The sequence below is a fragment of the Haemorhous mexicanus genome, chromosome Z (genome assembly GCF_027477595.1).
Source record: "Haemorhous mexicanus isolate bHaeMex1 chromosome Z, bHaeMex1.pri, whole genome shotgun sequence".
Classification (NCBI taxonomy): domain Eukaryota; kingdom Metazoa; phylum Chordata; class Aves; order Passeriformes; family Fringillidae; genus Haemorhous; species Haemorhous mexicanus.
In genome coordinates this window covers 3,149,295-3,167,507 of record NC_082381.1, presented here as the reverse complement: position 1 = coordinate 3,167,507, position 18,213 = coordinate 3,149,295, and the positions used below count along the sequence as shown (strand labels likewise).

At 38.7% G+C, this 18,213-nt stretch overlaps 1 protein-coding gene across 1 annotated transcript in view; it reads right to left on the bottom strand.

Annotated features, from left to right (window-relative positions):
- TRPM3 (transient receptor potential cation channel subfamily M member 3) overlaps nt 1-18,213 on the bottom strand; it is a 381,850-nt gene that overhangs the window by 64,912 nt on the left and 298,725 nt on the right. The window contains exon 8 of the mRNA XM_059873453.1: nt 16,670-16,793. Within this exon, the coding sequence (XP_059729436.1) occupies nt 16,670-16,793 (124 nt within the window). The remainder of the gene's footprint in view (nt 1-16,669; nt 16,794-18,213) is intronic.

Here is an 18,213-nt window from a genome sequence, read left to right as displayed (position 1 = left end):
CTTTCCTTTATTCATGAAAACCATGCCATCATTTTGACCTAAACACTTGTTGTCTCTTTTTTTTTTTTTTTTTTTTTTTTTAGAATAAGTGACACCTTTAATTAGGAATTACATAAGCATTTTTTACATTTATATTGAGCAACATCTGTTGTTTCCATGTTCCTAGATTCCTACTCATGCAACATTGAACTGCAGCAGCATCTGATATTGAGCAAACATCAGGGCACCAAGAACTGTCTACCATCACAGAAGGATGAGAGATACAAGGTCTGAAAGACATGGCAAAACTTCAGTGATAAGCTCCAGTCTGACAGCTGAAAAGTGCTGTAGAGTGTTTCTCCCAGGAAATCCAGTGCAGCCCTCCTTTAGCACCTATTCTACCTTCATTTGATCCAAGAGCTCCAGGGGTTTCAGAGGCTTTGGAATCACTATAACAGCATCTTGGAGGCTAAAAAGCAAACTGGATAAAGGAATAGGAAACTGGCTTAGCTCAAGCAGTCAATTGAGTTAGGTGATGTAAGACACGTCTTATGTTAGGCAACCTCCCCAGCTAAAGTACACTGTTTCCAAGTTAGACTTGATTTGATCCTTCACAGTGCTCTCAATACAAAGCATAAATGATACTTTGATGAAGTGATTTCTCTCTCTCTCTCCCTCTCTCTGGAATATACTGAAGTTTCTGGCAAACTACTTGATGTCTATCCCCACAACTCAACTTCAGAATGGAATAGAATAGAATAGAATTGGAATAGGAATAGAATTGTAACAGAATAGATTATTTCAGTTGGAAGGGACCCTCAACAATGATCTTGTCCAACTGCCTGATGAAGGCTGGCCAAAAGTTAAAGCACAGTGCTAAGGGCATTGTCCAAATGCCTCTTAAACACTGACAAGCATGGAACATCAATCACCTCTCTAGGAGCCTGTTCCAGATTTGATCACATTCTTGTAAAGAAATGTTTCATTGTAATTTTCCATTTTTTTTTTTTCTATTTCCATGATGATTGGCAATGAAGCTTTCCTTGCAATGCAGGCAATCTGCCCACAGGCAATGTGAATAGAAATACACATTTCTATGTATGTCTCATATGAAAACTAAATCAGTATGTGAGCTAATGAGATCAGACCCTATGTTCTACATGGTCATGATGTTCATCCCTTCCACAGATGACTAACTTGGAGGTAGCACAAAATGGCAAAATATCCTTCTGTTTCTTTAGACATCAGGAGAGGCAGCCTGCACATTGGGGACTGAATATAATGGACAACAGAATTTGGAGGAGGAACAAGCAACATCTCAATCTAAACACATGATCAGTGAACTCCCAGCTTAATAAAAAGTAATCATATAAATTGCAAGCGCTGAACAGCTTATCACCACAGGAAAATTAAAGAAAGTACTTTTCCAACACTGGACCACATATAACTTTAAACTTCCAATTTCTTTTTCAACCCTCTTCTCTGCATGCATCAGAAAAATAAACTCATCAGAAGAATGAAGTGTTGCTGTATTAAAAATAAAAATAAAATGGAAATATGGAAAAATGGAAATGTAAATTAGTTACAGTAGAAGAAAAAGGTTGTCCTTCCACATCAACTATTGCCTTATTATTTTTTAAAAGGCCTAGCATAATTCAAGTAGTAAAATAAAGAAGACAAATAATTGGGGAAAAAAAGATGGAAATTGAAAGATTGCTCAGACTCATACTAAAATTATAATTTTGAGGTCATGTCTGATACTGAACTTGAATTTCAGACAGAACCAAGGAAAAATACGATACTTCATACAATCACATCATCATAGGATTTTTTAGTTTGGAAAAGATGTCTAAGATCATCCAGTTAAACTATTAACACAGCACTGCCAAGTCCACCGCTAAACCATGTGCCACATCAACTTATCTTTTAAATACCTTCAGTAATGGTGACTCAACCACTTCCCTGGACAGCCTGGTCCAATGCTTGACAAGCCTTTCAGTGAAGATTTGTTTCCTTATATCCAATCCAACCCTGTGTCTCCCACCTCTTACCTGGGAGAAGAAACTGATCCCTGCATCACTGCAATCACCTTCTAGGCAGCTCTAGAGAGTGATAAGACTCCTTTGCTCCAGGCTAAATACCTTCAGCTCCCCCAGCTGATCCTGGTCAGATTTGTCCTCCTGGCCCTTCCCCAGCTCTACTGCTCTTGTCTGGACATGACTCAGCACCCCACATTACCACAATAACCTGAATTGGAATATCCTGAATTGGAAGGGATCCACAAAGATCATCTCCTGGCCCTGCACAGATACCACAAGAGTCACTGAGGGTATTGTCCAAATGCTCCTTGAGCTCTGTCAGATTTAGTACTGAGACCACTTCCCTGCGGAACCTGTTCCAGTGCCCAAACACTCTCTCACTGAAGAACCTTCTTCTAATATCTGAACTGAACCTCCCCTAATATAACTTCTGACCCAAAACCAAACATAGGACTCAAGGTGAGGACTCAGGGAGTGACTCTCACCTCAGGCTGAGCACAGGGCGATGGTCACTGCCCTGGTCCTGCTGGCCACACTGTTGCTGATATAAGCCAGGATGCCACTGGCCTTATTGGCCACCTAGGCAAACTGCTGGCTCATGTTCAGCTGGCTCTCAACCAAAAGCTAATTTAATTTCAAAATGGTCTCAGTTTAGGACCTCAAAAACTCAGCTGGCACTGTGGACTTCTGTATTTTCTGCATTCACAGAGGCAGTAAACAAATATGTCCAGCCTCTTCTTATGGTTTAGATTTACTGCCACTATCCATAGCTGCTGGCTCTCTGTGCAGAGGCATTCCTCCTGTTTAAGGCAACTGAGCTTTTGTCCAGGCAGATACTCAGTAAGGAGGAGTAACTGAAGGCAACGCTATCGTGTGAGGCTGTCAGTGAGATCACAGAACCACCCCCAAATAAACAGTCTGGCTGGAGCCTGGGCTGAAAAGCAGAACACAGCAGAAAATCTGAGAACATATCCATCACTTTACACTATAGATATCTGCAGACACAGGGCTGTTTGATCTATCCATCCATTGCAGCTGGCTGGGTGGCATCCACCTCTCCTTCAGCATAGATGCCTCTCACTGTTATTCCTTGACACTGAGAGATTATTTACCTGCTACCAGATATTGATGGATTGGTAAAAGACATTTTTCTGCAAGCATGGAATGTTTAAAATACATATATCAACCTTTAATTTCTGTAGTCAGAGGCAAGAGGAAATGCAGACACTTCCTAAAGTAGTTATGCGGAATTTACACTTAGAAATGTCCAATATCTTTAGGTTTTAAAAAACCTATCTGTTTTGCTGGAGACCTCTTGTTCTGGTGTTTTATTTCCCCTGAGGTAACAGGTAAGAATTTTATATTTCCAATGTGGTCAACTCCAAGAGTCATTAATGTATGTCACAACCTGCCAGTGCAACTTACAAGCACATTGGTGGGTGAATCTCTGCAGAGAACTGATAATGAACACACTGAGGACATTGGCTGAACCCTGTTAAAATGGGATACAGATGATACTGCACTAGAAAACATGCTGCACTAAAGGAAAATATCTGGGTCCCAAGCTCTATTCTCAGCTACCTCTTTCTGGATGAGTGTCTTCCATCTTGGTAGATGCAAAAATAACAGAAAATTAGTCTTAGAAAACCATTTAATAACTCATTGCTAAGAAAAGAAAAAGCCTTTCCTCTTTCAGTGAAGAGAAGGTGCCTAAGAGCACCTACATACTGCAGAGCCTTTAAGCCTGTTGTTGAGTTGTACCCCCTGGACAACTTTAGAAGAAAAAAATAGAGAAGGAAGAACAAACTAGTAAGGTGTGCACATGGAATCCAGGACATTTCATTACAAAGTAATAAATTCCAAGAAGCCTGTATTTAAAAGTAATATATGCTAAGGACTTGCTCATGTACCAAAAAGAAATAAGTGGGTAAGAGTTGCAGTTTTAGCCAAACTACCACTAGGCATTCTTCTGTATTGTTTTGAAAGAAGGAAGATTAGTTTAAAAAGAAATTTTGTCTGTGCTGTTCTGTTTTACATTGTGTCTATGAAAATGTTTCCTATTTTTCATAGGAACAAAATGAAAATGTGTTAGAGAGTAGAACTACCACTTACCCCACCCCACTATTTGTTTTGAGCCAAAAAGCAACTACCATCCAAAGAAGAAAAGAAATCCCAAAATCTCTTTTTTTTTTCCCCACGGGGATTTGGGCCCACATTACTACCTCTGTGTAGCTTTAACAGCAATTGTTGGTGTTAAACTCACTTATTTTCAAATAACATTTTTTCTGTTCCTCTGCCACCCCACTGGGTAATTTGGGGATGGTCTTTTTCCTATTTCCTCCTTTCTTTCCTCAGAGTTCACAGTATTTATAGGCTTGAAACAGCTTTTTCAGGTCGTTTTCTGAGTCATGTCAGTGAGTAACTGTGATTTCCAACAGAAAACATTTTTTTGAGATAAAGTATTTTTCTTTTCTTCTTTGCAAATACAGCAGAAGCTGGGTTTACCATTCCTTACAAACACAAAATTTTATTGCACTGCACTGAAGAAATAGATCTTCAGAAAGATATGTGAAACAGGCAAAGGATTCATCAGTAGAGGTTTCCCAAAAAATCTGCAAAGCTGTTGATAGGCAACTGTGGGAGCTCAGCACATCACTCCTGATGTCCAGAGCTACCGAGAGAACCCTTGGGGGGCTCGGGAGTCCTGGAATGTTGCCAAAAGCACTTGGTGGCTTGATTTTGATCCATCTAGAGATGTGCCACCGATGTATGAGGAAATGGAACATGCGAGAACCACTCAGGTGTAAATAGTGAAGGGAAGATATTATTATAGGGTGAATTACAAATTTTGGGGTTTCGGTACACGGGGGTGGTAGAGACAAGATGGAGGAATCAGGGTGTGCCACCAGGCTTTTTCTTCTTCTTCCTGTCTTCCATCTTCTGGGGTGGTGTTGGCACTTGTGGATTGGTCTGGGATGAGGGTGTACTTGGTGACGAAGATGATAGGTATTGGGGACAAAAGGTAAATATGATATACGTAGTTTTTGTTATAAAAGATGCGGCCGCCTTAGGGGTGGGCAGAGTGCCTTTGGCTGCCATGCTGGTCAGATCCTTCGGGCAGGGAAAAGGACTTTTTAGATAAGAGATAATAAACAAACTGAAGACCGAAAAAACCTAGCGTCCAGTCTCATCCTTTGAAGCCCAGCGTGCAAGAACCATCCTAAGCGTGTCTGGGGGCAGAGACAGACAGCCGACCCCAGAGGCAACTGCATTCTTGCTAAATGTCTTGAATTCTTTTGGTGTGCCCATAGTGATCTCCTTGCAAAATACAGTAGCAGATACTTTCAAAGTTGGGGCAGCTGGACTCCATCCAGGTGGAGGTGCTTGGAACCTGACAGTCAAACTTTTGCTATAACAAGCTACCTCTCATTTCCCTCCACACAACATGCCTAAGTAAAATGCAAGAAGTTAGCCCTTAAAATAAGGAAGAGACACATGCTCCCCTGCCCCCCACTAAGTCTCCCTCCACAAACAACAAATCAACAGACCACAAACCAACAAACTACAAGCAAACAAACACAGTGACAAAAAGCTGGGAAGGTTCTACCATACTGAAGATTTTACTGAAGTATCTTAATGTGAACAGGATTAATTTCAAGGAAAATAAACTAACTGCATCCTCATTCTGCCTAGGAAAATGTGGCAGGAAATCACTGAGCCAAAACTGAGCCTTTGCAAGCAGGATTACAGCACACTGTGATAGTTGCCAGCAATAATTACAGTCCAGCAGGGCAGAAACCTAATTTTCAGACAGGGCAGGTAGAAAGCAAGTAAAAACCAAGAAGATGGAGTAAAGAAGAGCAGCAGGCTAGAAGGCAAGGTGGGAGGAGGCTGGAGAGGTGCTGGGGGGAAGCAGAACGAAAGTATTATCTGACCTTGGAGTCTACCATTAGCACTTATTTTAAAACTGCTTTGCTCTCTGTTTAAAATCTGTTCCATCCTTTTTTGACAGATTACTTTTTCTTTCCTTTTCTTGTACATAGTTTCTGGCTCAGCAGGGTCAGTTTAATCTTATGTGTTTCATTCATTCTTTTATTTTTTTCTGCCTTCATGCTGATATTGCATTGAGCTCCTAAAGGCAAAGTCAGGTAACAGTATTTTACTTGACAGCCGTGAATATCAAACAGATTTTCCAGACTGTGTCTGGAAAACCAGTGTCCAGATTAGCAAGTAAAACACAGAAGTTTGTTTTGCTTTAAAGAATGCTCCCTAATACACCATAACTGTGTCACAGCTTGCCATATTCATGCCTAGGTGGATATATAAATTATTAACTTTCACCCATATGAGCTGCTATGCATTGGGCAGTATGTACAAGTTTGTACTCCACATGGGCAAAGTTGATTTTACCCCTAGAATGAGAAGCAAGAGCAACAGACAATAATCATCAACAGTAAATTTCCCAGGCTATGGGATGGTAATGAATCTAAAAACTGCTCTGAAATAGTCTAAAGCAGTGTTTGGTAAAATGAATGACAGATCATAAATATTCTTTTGAAGTACCAACATATTCCGTTCCTCTTTTCATGACTTGACTAGCCAAAAAGTAAGTCTTTCCCTCCTAACACAGAACTTTCTTTCTCCTAGGATTTGTTCTGAAAATTACACAGAGATGGAAGAGCTTATTCTGTTTGAGGTAATTGTAAGGTGCCAGGATTAAATTTGAATAGCTATGTATCACAAGGCTGCACTTGTATTTATTCTGTAACATGTGAAAATTTAGTTTTTTACAGTATGGTAAACCTCAACCTCTCAATGTCAGATTTTTAGCACGTATTTGTTTGGAGAGGGAGACTGATGTGCACAATTGTACAGAAAGATGTTTTACCCTGTGTCATGAAAGAGACAAGACATAAAGGAGAAAAAGAATTCTTTAAACCTCAAATTCACTGTACCTGCTGACTAGAAAATGGATAGCTGAAGATGAAGGAAAAAAATCAGGACAGCAGTGATGAGAGCAAAGAAAGCACCAAGTGTGCTCGCTTTACAAACTTAGCACTCTAACAATGCTGCAAATTATTCATGTTTTAGAGATATAATTTTTTTCTCATCATCATTTCATTATGACACCAGGAGAAACTATACAGTGATTTAAAATATATTTGAAGTGATTTTTTTTAGCTACCTACAGAAGATCTTTTAGTGTCTTTAAATTTCACCTCTGAAATATAAATTTCACCTCTGACATATAAACTTTTCCTATGCATCTCAGTTATATAACTAAGAATAAAACCTCTCCCTTTTCTAAAAATAACACAGATGCAATTGTGAGTGCAACCTGAAAGTCTCCTGTTTTAGAACACAGTTTGGTTTGGCTAAATAGGCAATTGCTTCCAGAGTACATGTTGACATTCATAATTTAGCTAGGCCTACTTAAATATTCCAGCAGAAAATTATCCTGAAAATAAAAATGAGAGTTTGATAAAACAGATCATTAAAGGAGGTCATTTATGCAAATTGTCAAAAGGGTTCGGGTAAGACGGGAAAGCATTTCCCTTTTTCTTGGAAGGAATAACACTTTTTAACACAGGGGAAAAACTGTTTGAAGTGGAGGCATAACAAAGATCAAATGAGCAGGTGAGTCAGTGGGTCATATTGCAGAAGAAGACGGATGGCCAGGTAAGAGAAAATTCAAGAACAGAAAGATTAGAGGGAATTGTGTTCAGGGAAAACATAACTTCAGTAGTTTGTTATTTTGAGGAATACAAAAGAGAATTCCAAATAAGGAAATATGAGGGGAGAAGTTGGAATGTTGGTTGCAAAATTTCAAAAATTTTACCTCTCCTTCATTGAGCCAGCACTGCAACTGTTCATGTTTTAATTTGACTTTTCATAGACTCAATGGTCTATGAAAAAAGCAGGGAACAAGCAAAACAATCAGTGCTTATAAGAAAGAGAGCAATTCTGCAATTGAGCCATCAATTGATGTAAGTTACTGTAAATGTTTGGCTTTCCCTGTACTTGGTACCTTTCCTTTCAGAGTGGGCATCTGAGCCTTAATGACTGAAAGAAAAGGTTATGTAAATCTCACAGCTCTGTCCCATTAAAAAAAAAAAAAAAAAAAAGATGTGCACATACTGTTTAAGTCTTACAGTACTATCAAGATTTTGGAATAGAATATGCCTTTTTTTCCAGTGGATTATATGACCAAAAATGTTTTGCTAGTAAACCTATTTCTTTTCCCCTACAATACAGGTTCCATACTGATACGTTAGGACTTTTCACTGCCTGAATTAACAGTCCCTGTGGTTAAAGTTGTAGACTGATGAGTAAATATAAATTGTAGGTCACAAAGCATATAAGCAGGTTAATACAAGCCAGACACTGTCCTTTAAAACTCTGGGCTGTGTACATCACAGACTGGGGCCTTAAGCAGAGATGTGATTTCATGTAGACTTAGCAGAAACTTGTTAAGGTCAGCCAAAAGAGAGTAATTGTTTTAACTGCTGAGATAGACATCTTCATTCACACATTGGTAAAATCCAAGGTCTTCCATTACCCTGATTCAGACCAGAAATGTGGAGGAAGTGTAATGTAGTTCAATTCCTGCAACTCCTCTACTACAGAAGAGTTCTTGGAGGTATTGGCAAAGCACTGCCATAATGGGTATTCTTCTGAAACATAAAAGTCACAAGTTATGGAGAAAGTTCATCACTGAGATGGATATTCTGTTGCTCTAAGAAACAAGAATTCAGTTTGGTTATTCCTATTGATGTATATCCTGAAAAATTGTGTAATACAAGTCATGGCCATACAAATATTGTCTGCAAGTCTTACATGCACACATATGTCTTCTGAACTGAAATGCTGATCTGAGAAGGAAGTTTTGTGAGTTAATTTTGTGGCAACAGTATTGATGCTGGAGACTGTTGCTCCATGTTAGACTTCAATTTCTGCTTTTCCTTTGCAACAGTTTTCAAACAGTCTGATGAGATGTGGATGCCCAGATTGCTTTGCTGTGGATGATGCTGACATATGGCTATTCTGTATTGAGGTTGACAGTGTCATGACAACATGCAGAGACCAAGCAATAAAAATAGCCACAAGCCACAATTCTTAGCTGGTTTGCTGGTGAGACTAAATAGGCAATACCTGGAAAAGGCAGTTTACATAGTATGAGATATTCCTGTAGGACAGTAAATTTGCAGTTCCTGCTTTATCTACAGAAACCCTGCATCTCATACGGTGAGCTCCTCGCCTCTGGCTGAGATATTATAGCACTAATGAATGAGTGTCCGTGCCCCATGTGAACCCACAGAAAGCATAATTTTATTTTCTAAGAAAGATAAAAGAAGTTTTGATTTCCCAGACACAACAGATCCTGGCAGAAATGAAGGTTTCTGAACATTATCATGGAGTATATAAACTGCATTTAACCCTTCCAATTCTCTGATTGCAAAAATTGGTTTATATTATCTAACATGGAATTTTGCTGTGCCACCAAGTACTGCTTTCCTTCAATTTCCTTATCCAGAAAATTTACAGAGCTGTATAATTCAGTGTGCATTTCCCAGTATATCTGTTAATAGTGTAAATGAGGAAATGGATATTTTCACAAACTTACATTTTTAGAGGGAGAAGAAACATTCTAAATTTTATTTCTGTAGCTGCAATTTTAACCACAAAATATGCAGGAAGATTGGAAGTAAAAAGATTGGTAGTAAGTTGCTTTAGTATCTATCAAATGACTTCACTGTATGTACCAAATAAAACAGAAAATGTTTGCTTACGGAATATAAGCAACAAAAGGAATATTGGCCTTTGCAGACATGTTCCGGATCTGAGGAGGATGGCACAGCAGAAGTTCAAGAGATACCCAATAACTAAATTGTACACTTCTGCTCCTGTGGTAGGTCTGACATTTTTGTAGTTTCTATTAGCAGATGCCCTGCCTCATCTGACAGTAGCTGAAAAGCAGATGACATGAACAAATGCTTTTCCAGGGTTCAGCACAATACAACAGCTGTCTTTATTGGGTTTTATGTTGGCTTTTTTTTTTGGGAGGTGGAGGGGCTTTTTGGTTTTTTGGTGGTTTTTTTTTTTCTGTTGTTGTTGGTTTTATTTATTTCTTTTTTATTTATAGCTCTTTTTCCTGTGAAGGTTGTTCTCTTAATTACTGACATTAAAAAAACTACTCCCAGCATTAGATTTTTGTTCTCTGTGGAGTCAACGACTAACTTCAGCTAACTTCATCTGGCTTTTTGGCAGCTGAAAACACAAAATATGGTCTTGGTTCTTTACCAAAAGAGAAATCAGATGGGGTTTGCAGAATGAAAAACCACTACTCATTATCTTAACATTTACAGAGGTAGAACCTAAGTACTGGATTAATTCTATTGATTTGTATGGGCTGGATAGGAGGTTTAACCTTCCCCAAAATTACTAAAGTTTCAGTCATTCCTGAAGTGGATTGGCACATCAATTTGGACACAGAGGACAAACTGTACTCCACTTTATGCGGTAAATCACACAGAGTGTTTTCAAGGGAGAAACAAGAGCTGTTTTAGCAACCAGCAGGCGAGCAGTTACATGATGCTCTCCTGCTCCAAACGCCTGTTGCCAAATTATATGCTGTTCACAGCAGCTATGCTGCAAGAGCTACAGTTGAGTTTTCCTGTTTGAGAAGACACCCACCCCACTTCAGGTTCTTCCCTAAGAGAGAAAAATGACATCAGTACTAAAAAACATTAGCTAAAATGATTTTATTGTTTCTGAAGAAAAATTTGTTAAAAAAACCAGACCTAAATGAACTTCTAACCTCTGGGAGGGGCCAAAGAAATCAAGTGACAATATGCCAGTAAATTCTTAAAAGTCCATCTGATTTAGCTAATATTTAATTCAGATCAAAGGGTATCCTAACAAATGGTTGCAGCCAGTATTTAATTAGCATATGAATTCACTGAGTTTGCACATCCAGCTGAAAAGCACAACGTTTTTTGCCTCTAGTACATGATCAAGTCAAACTCTTCCCTGTATAAACTCTTCCAGAAACAGTTTGCTACAGCCTTTTCAGTCACACAGATCTGAAGCCATCAAGGTAAAGCTTTATTTGTAGTCCATACAGAAAAGAAACTGCTAAATCACCGTGAGATGCTGGAATGCTGATGACTCAAACAACCTGCCATGGCCATTTGCAAAAGCTGAGGATGCTTCGCTGATGATGCTCCAAGTAACCCCAAAGGGGGTGCACACTCATCTCACAGCTGGGTGGTGAACAAGATATGGGAAGAGGCTGAAAGGAGGCAAATCCTCGGAAGTGGGATAGTGCTTTTTATCACGCCAATGTCCTTACACACCGTGGTTCAGCTTCCCCCATAGCCTGAAGGTGGTTATCCTTTTCCGATAATTGTCTCAACTACACTGAATTGAGAGGCAGCTGTAACATTGTTGTGTCCCATAATCCACAGTATTTCATGATCAGTATAAAACTCCCTACTCCAGCAGAGGTACCTGGGCATTCCCACTGAGATGAGTGTAGCATTAACCCACTGGAATTGTGCTGCATGTTCTTCCTCCAGCTCCAATGGATTTAGACTGCCAATATGGCTTCAACCAACAGATACAGAAATTGCCAAAATCAGGTCTCATCTCTGGACCCACAGGTGGTGAATATACACCTTTCTAATCTTCTCTCTTTTCCTTTCTTTTCCTTTATACATTTTCTTAAGTGTTAATTTTTATGCTTTTATACTCTTGAATTTCTAACCAAAACTGCTACATTTTAAAATTAGCCAAGTATCTTATTCTACCTTAAAGTTCTAGAGTTTGCAAGTAAAAGTTTGATATTGAACCTCCCAAGAATTTTGTTGGGTTTTTTTCTTCCCCCCATGCACTGCTCAGAGTAAATCAAACAACTTTTTCCAAGTGCACCAGGACATAACAATGATTCAACAGCTTCCCAATACTTTGTGTAAGTAACCATTAAGAAGAGTCAAAGCCCTATAAGTGTGGCAATATTGGCGTTTGAATACTAACCATGTAAGGCAGATTTCTCATGCACTGTGTATTTTGGGAAAATGGGGATCCACCTCTGTTTGACATAAAAGTGAAACAGAGACTTTTGGTGTTCACTTGAGCTAGAAATATGAATTAAGCATTTAAATTTTAGCTTGTAGAATTTTGTGTTGAATTTTAACCTTTTTACTTAAAAAACATCTGCCATGGTACAAAGGGCATAGGAAAATGCAAATTTCTGAAGCTTCTTGCAGAAAGAACAATACTGAGAGAAGACCAAGGGATGCAAAGAACCCAGATAAAGGGGCTCCTCTGTCTCCAAGCTGATCAAGGCCGACAGATGTACTCAGACAAGCACTAAGGGACCAAAATTGCATGCCCAAAGGAGAAAAGTTCAAAAGTTCAGTCATGAGGAAGACCACAACCTTCAGCCTCAGAGATCACCAAAGACCCCTGTGTGACCACTACAGCAAACAAGGCAAGCCCAGAAGGGCATGGATCTGATTACCATGAGAGGTGAGGACAGGCAGGGCCAGGGGTTGAACATGCATGAAAAGGTTGTGCCATGTATTGCATATGGAACACCTTTGTGAATAAAAATGTGGCTCTGACCGAGGCTTGGGGCACAAGATTTCAGGAGAGCTGTCTGGCTTGTGCTGGGCGCTGGCATACATACCCACTTCATAACTACACCAGGTTGTGGAGTCTGTTTATTCTGTGCATTGCTTTGAAAGCACAATAAATATCGAGCCCCTGCATGATGCAGGTTGTCTTGATCTCAGAGCAATGTGCTCAGTTACTATAGCATGACACCTCCTTTGTTTCAATCTGACAGCACCAGAACTGCAAGTTGCACATTAAGTCGTCTGGAGCTACCTACTGCCATACCCATCAGCAGCACAAAGCTGAAGTGAGGTTTGCACTCTCCCTGAGCAGCCATCACGATTGCCACAGCAACCATACACTGTGGTACAGGAACAGCAGGGCAAGAAGAAAGGCAAGTAGAGGCAAGAAGGAAATATCTATTACTTGCTGCTGTGAGCAGCAGGAAATGAATCAAATTGTATCTCTTGCCTCTTGGTGGAAATATATTCCATGAATGAATGCAGGCACACAAATCTATGCCCAGCGACCACGCTCTCTTTGTTCTGCAATTCCTTCTTGTAATGCAGTAGCAGGCAATGACACTATCAGTTAGCTTAATGTAGTCACTGAAACTTCAACTATTCAAGAAAACAAATTAAGTGGAAAATGGCCATGGTAGTGATAAGAAAACAAACTTAACCAGCAGGTGGGACTTTACTGCTGGAGTTAATGTGCCAGTTTTTATTACTAAGGTGATTAGATTGGACCTATTCTGATACCCAACAATTTCCATTTTCCATCCAATGAATAAAAGATAAGGTGTATTTACTCTCAGAACACTATTTTGGAATAATTACTTTTGTGACAAGCATCTCCCACTGCCACAGGTCTGGTTGTTTTCAAGGACACAGACCTTTCTGGCTTGACCAAGTGGCCTTTCGCAGTGGCTGCCCTGTGAAGCTCCACAGACAGACCCATGCAGCTTGCTGGAAAACACATTCTGGCTTCTGAGAAATCCACATAATGATTTGTGAACAAAGCACTTCAACAACATGCCAGTCCAAGCTGCAAAATGAAATGCCCCCAAAAGAGTAGAGCAGCCTGTATTTGCCAGAAAACTCAGACACCAGATTTACTATCTTTAAGGGAAAATTCTAAGACTAATTTGTTTATTGACACAGAAGTACATACTCCTTTAAAAGCTGAAAACAAACTTCTGAGCTATTACCCAACACAATGTGTTTTTCAGGGATGGCCTGAAATGAAGTCTCCTAGCCTGCTTCCTGACTACTTAGCTTTGGTGACTCCTCATGCTCTTATTTTAGCATAAAATAGGTATTGGCATAAACTTTTTAGTAGAATTCTATGTAAACATGGATCTCCATAAATAAGCTATAAAATAGTATCCTGCTCTTGTAATCTACTGCTTTATGTACACAGATATGTGTAGCCTATTTCATTTTAAATAGATTTTTTTACCTTATCCCAAATTAAGCACCTTGGTCCAAATAAATTTCAGAACAAAATTCTGATGCTTGCAATGTCATCCCAGATAAGCATGTAATTTCATAAAAATTATTCACTGAATTGAGAAGTGAAAATTCCTCTGTCTTGCAAATCTAACACACCTAGATCACTCCACTTTATCATTCATCATGTATACTTCAGCATTTATTCAACAAAAAATTTAAACTTAATCAAGTAAATTGAACATTATTCATTAGTAATAATAATAATAATAATAATAATAATAATAATAATAATAATAATAATAATAATAATAATAATAATAATGCTTCCTGGCAGTACAAGTTAGAGATTTTTATTTAAGAGTGAAATCCAAAATGTCAGAACTTGAAAAATCTCATGATCTGAGAAAAGGGGTAATTTTTGCTATGATTATGCTTTTTTCCCTGTCTGCAACACTTGCATCAGGTTTATATAACTGATTCCAGACTTTTCACACATTTTAAGCAGGTAGAGAAGGAACAATTATTTCCAAGAAAGCTTTTTGTTCCTTGCATTTGTTTCTTGCATTTTATTTTCATTCTCTTCATCTGTGAGTCAGCTGTATCGTTGTACTTTACAAGCACCTTCCTGGCTGTACCCTGTTTGTACTCAATTATTTAGTGACATACAGAAATAAGACAAGCCTCTCCTGCACTGTCTGCTTTGTTCTCTATCAATCCAGCAGCTGCAAAATTAGATTGGCAGGCACACTGACCATGAACATAGAGAAAATAGTTAGCTCAATCTAGCTGCTGCTGAGCTCTCTGAGACAATCTTGTGTCTTCCTTCTATTTTTTGAGGGGTTGATCAGACTAATGATGGTCAGCTCATCAAGAAGTGTTTTCTCCTTAAGTCAACAACCAAATCAGAGGGTCAAGCTTGAGGAAGAACAAAAGCTGGGACAGACATGGCAACGTGAAGCATCTAGCTTTGTGCAAACAAAAGACATCTTTGAAGTCACCACTCACTCCTGGAAGAGCGAGTGGTGACTTCACAACCCCAAGGTCATCCATTTCCTCTGGTCATACTGCCTTCAGCACCATGAGCACAACCTGTCTTTTACATAAACATAGGAGGCTGTGAGTCTTACAGGACACCATTAGCCTAGCAACCACACCTGAGACATAAAACCTTTCTAGCATATCAATGTTAGAATTAGCTGAGTACAACTTAGGTACTAGACAGAAACAACTGTTCTAATGTATTATATTTATATATAGTTAGGCTAATGTTACAAATTCAAATTCAGAATACTTAATTTTGGGCACACCATCTCTTGACTAATAGCTCTTCACAAGATTAGTAGGTGGAGAATGTCAGTGGTTACAGATGTTGCATATCTGCAAAGAAACCTGTAGCAAATGCACAGCCTTTCTTGGACTAAAAATCTTAATGTGAATGCTGTGGACAGAATCTTCACAGTTATTTCTCATTAGCAGGGTTTATTCAAAGCCTGACAATCTTTTCTGGATTTAGATGTCTGGAGTAATCAAGAATTGCATTTTTCTAGTCTAGATAAGTCAACATCTGCCTCTGCTTTTTATCTGTCATTCCATTTTTGTTCCTGCCTTTGTGCTGCTTTCTCCCTTTCATCCTCTCTTCCTCATTCTTTTCTTTTATTTTCTATCTATAGGTATGCTTTTTATCTCTATATGTAGAATAGTGGTTTACAAGTAGGTGCTATTATTATTATAATTATATATTATTATTGCTTCTATTACTATTACTACTACTATTACTATTACTACTGAAATGGCCACAAAATAATTAATGTTGTTACCCTAAAAAAAATCACTCTTTCTGATCAGTGGATCAGAAATGTTACAGCAAATTCACTTTAGGGCATTATCATCAACCTGGAGTTCCCAGAAGCTGTGATGTGAACCAAACCCAAAACTTAGAAGATAGATAAAGTTATAAAATTTAAGCATGTCTGTCCAGTCAGTCTGTGACAGATTAAAATTTAAATTGCAAATTTTTTCAATGTGCTTTTTCTTCAAAAATATTTCTGCAAAAGCAGCCTTGTTATCTCCAAGAAACTGTTGAAAGATCTTGTGCTCTTCAAGAGAATACAAGCATGTGTTCAAGGGATAGCCTTACCACTGCAGAACACGAACCTCAGAGACAAACTGCTTTCCTTTCATGTCACATATCTCCACAGTAAGGCAAGGGCCCTCGTGATACTTCTGCAACCCTACAGCATCTTTAAAATACAATCCCAGGGACAGATGCATAATTATGCCTTTTCTGCTTTCTGTAGTTGCATGAAGTAGAATTGTAGTCATGATATGCCTGAGGATGACTGAAAAATAGTAATATCTATATCCTACTAGCAAGATTCTATGTTGTCAGAGGAAACGTAGAGGAATTTATAAAAGGGAAGAGATCTGTTGCATTAGTCACTTTAAATACAAAAATATTGAGCAAAGTAAACAAAAGTGAGCATATCACTTTAGAGTCTGGAAAACAGAGATCAGATTTATGATACCTTCCAAAAGGCACATAAAACACTTGATCAAAACAATGCATTGAGCTCAACATACCAGCTCCTTCTTCTTCATGCACTCCATGAGGATAATGAAGAGGTGCTGTGCCTGGGTTCGGGTGTATGTGAAAGTCTTCTGGATGGTAACTAGCAACTGGTCTCTCAAAGACTCATTGATAAGTCTGAAATTCAAAAAGAAAAGATTAAGTGAAAAACCAGACATGAGTGAACACTGTAACTTCATTTCAACTGTTTTCAGGGACAAAGGTCAAAAGAAATAAGAGCCAACAGATCACTGAATGTGGTTTTGGGCAGGCTTTCAGGAATTGCTGAAACCATAAGAGATAAATTGAAAAACACTGTTCTAGGAGAAAATGTTGATTGTGCTGAGCTCCCTCATCTACAGAGTTTTCATACCAGTTCCCACATATTGCATGACAGAAGGTCATTCAAACTATCAGCTCAGTGGGATTTCCTAACAAAAACAAGAACCACGCTGACAGTCTGAATTTGAGGGAGACCAACACTTTTAAGTGAACTGAAGACTCTTTTCTATCAGTGAGTTAGAAAAATTCAGCTTGTCATTAACTTTATGAAACTGGGAACATTTATGTGTTGTCAATGGTTTCAATTTAAGTTTGAATATGTCACTCACCCTACGCAAGACCTCATAAGCAAACAAATTACTCTGTTCCGCACTCCACTCAAAGAAAACAATTTGATTTGGCCATTTTGTTGATCTTCCTGAAGCTCAAGAGAACCCATTTAATATTGCTTCTCAATGCTAAGGCCAGTACTGGCAAAAAATAGCCCAACAGCAGAAATAAATAGTAATAGTATAAGAAATATAAGTACTACCTACCTCTTTGTAACAAAAACCCTATTCCTCAGAACTTTTCTGGGTGAAACATTTTGGTTATCAATGTCAAAATTACAGAAGAGTGGGCTCTAATTTAGAACATGTATCCTTTGATGTTTCTAAACTACAGCAGTTTTCTCACTTAAAAATTATATAACCGTGTTTTAAGTTAGCTAAGTTGAAATATTTTATGGGGTAAGTCATCCAGTGGAGCGAAAATCAGAGAATCTTTATGTCTCATACTTTAGGCCAGAAGAAAAAAACATATTTAGTCCTGCAGCAACTGCAGAGAAATATCAGGAGCAGCAGGTATTTAAAAGCCTTTGTTAGCTTAGGGCAGCTGCTTTGGGAGAACAATGACCTAATCCTTCATTTTTGCATACTATTGACTAAAGGTGCCTGTGCTACTGCAGTGAAGAGGCACAAATGAGACTGCAGGATATTCATTACAACGCTGGTTTTCAAATCTGGTTTCATTATATAGTCTTTACAGCTGCAGCAAACATGTTGTTAGGAGAGACAACAAATGGGAATGGGAAAGAAGTGCATGGAAGTATAGAGAAGATCTGTAGAAGATCTGGCATATGGAATGCATATGTTCTCTACCATATGCATTTGATTTTGGCAGTAAATATTCCTGTTGAATAGAACTTTGGCTTCAAAAAGAAGCCTGGAAGGCATATGTCGAGGTGCTTTCATGGGATTTTAGACCATGCTGTGTGGACGGACCACAGTTCTTTCTA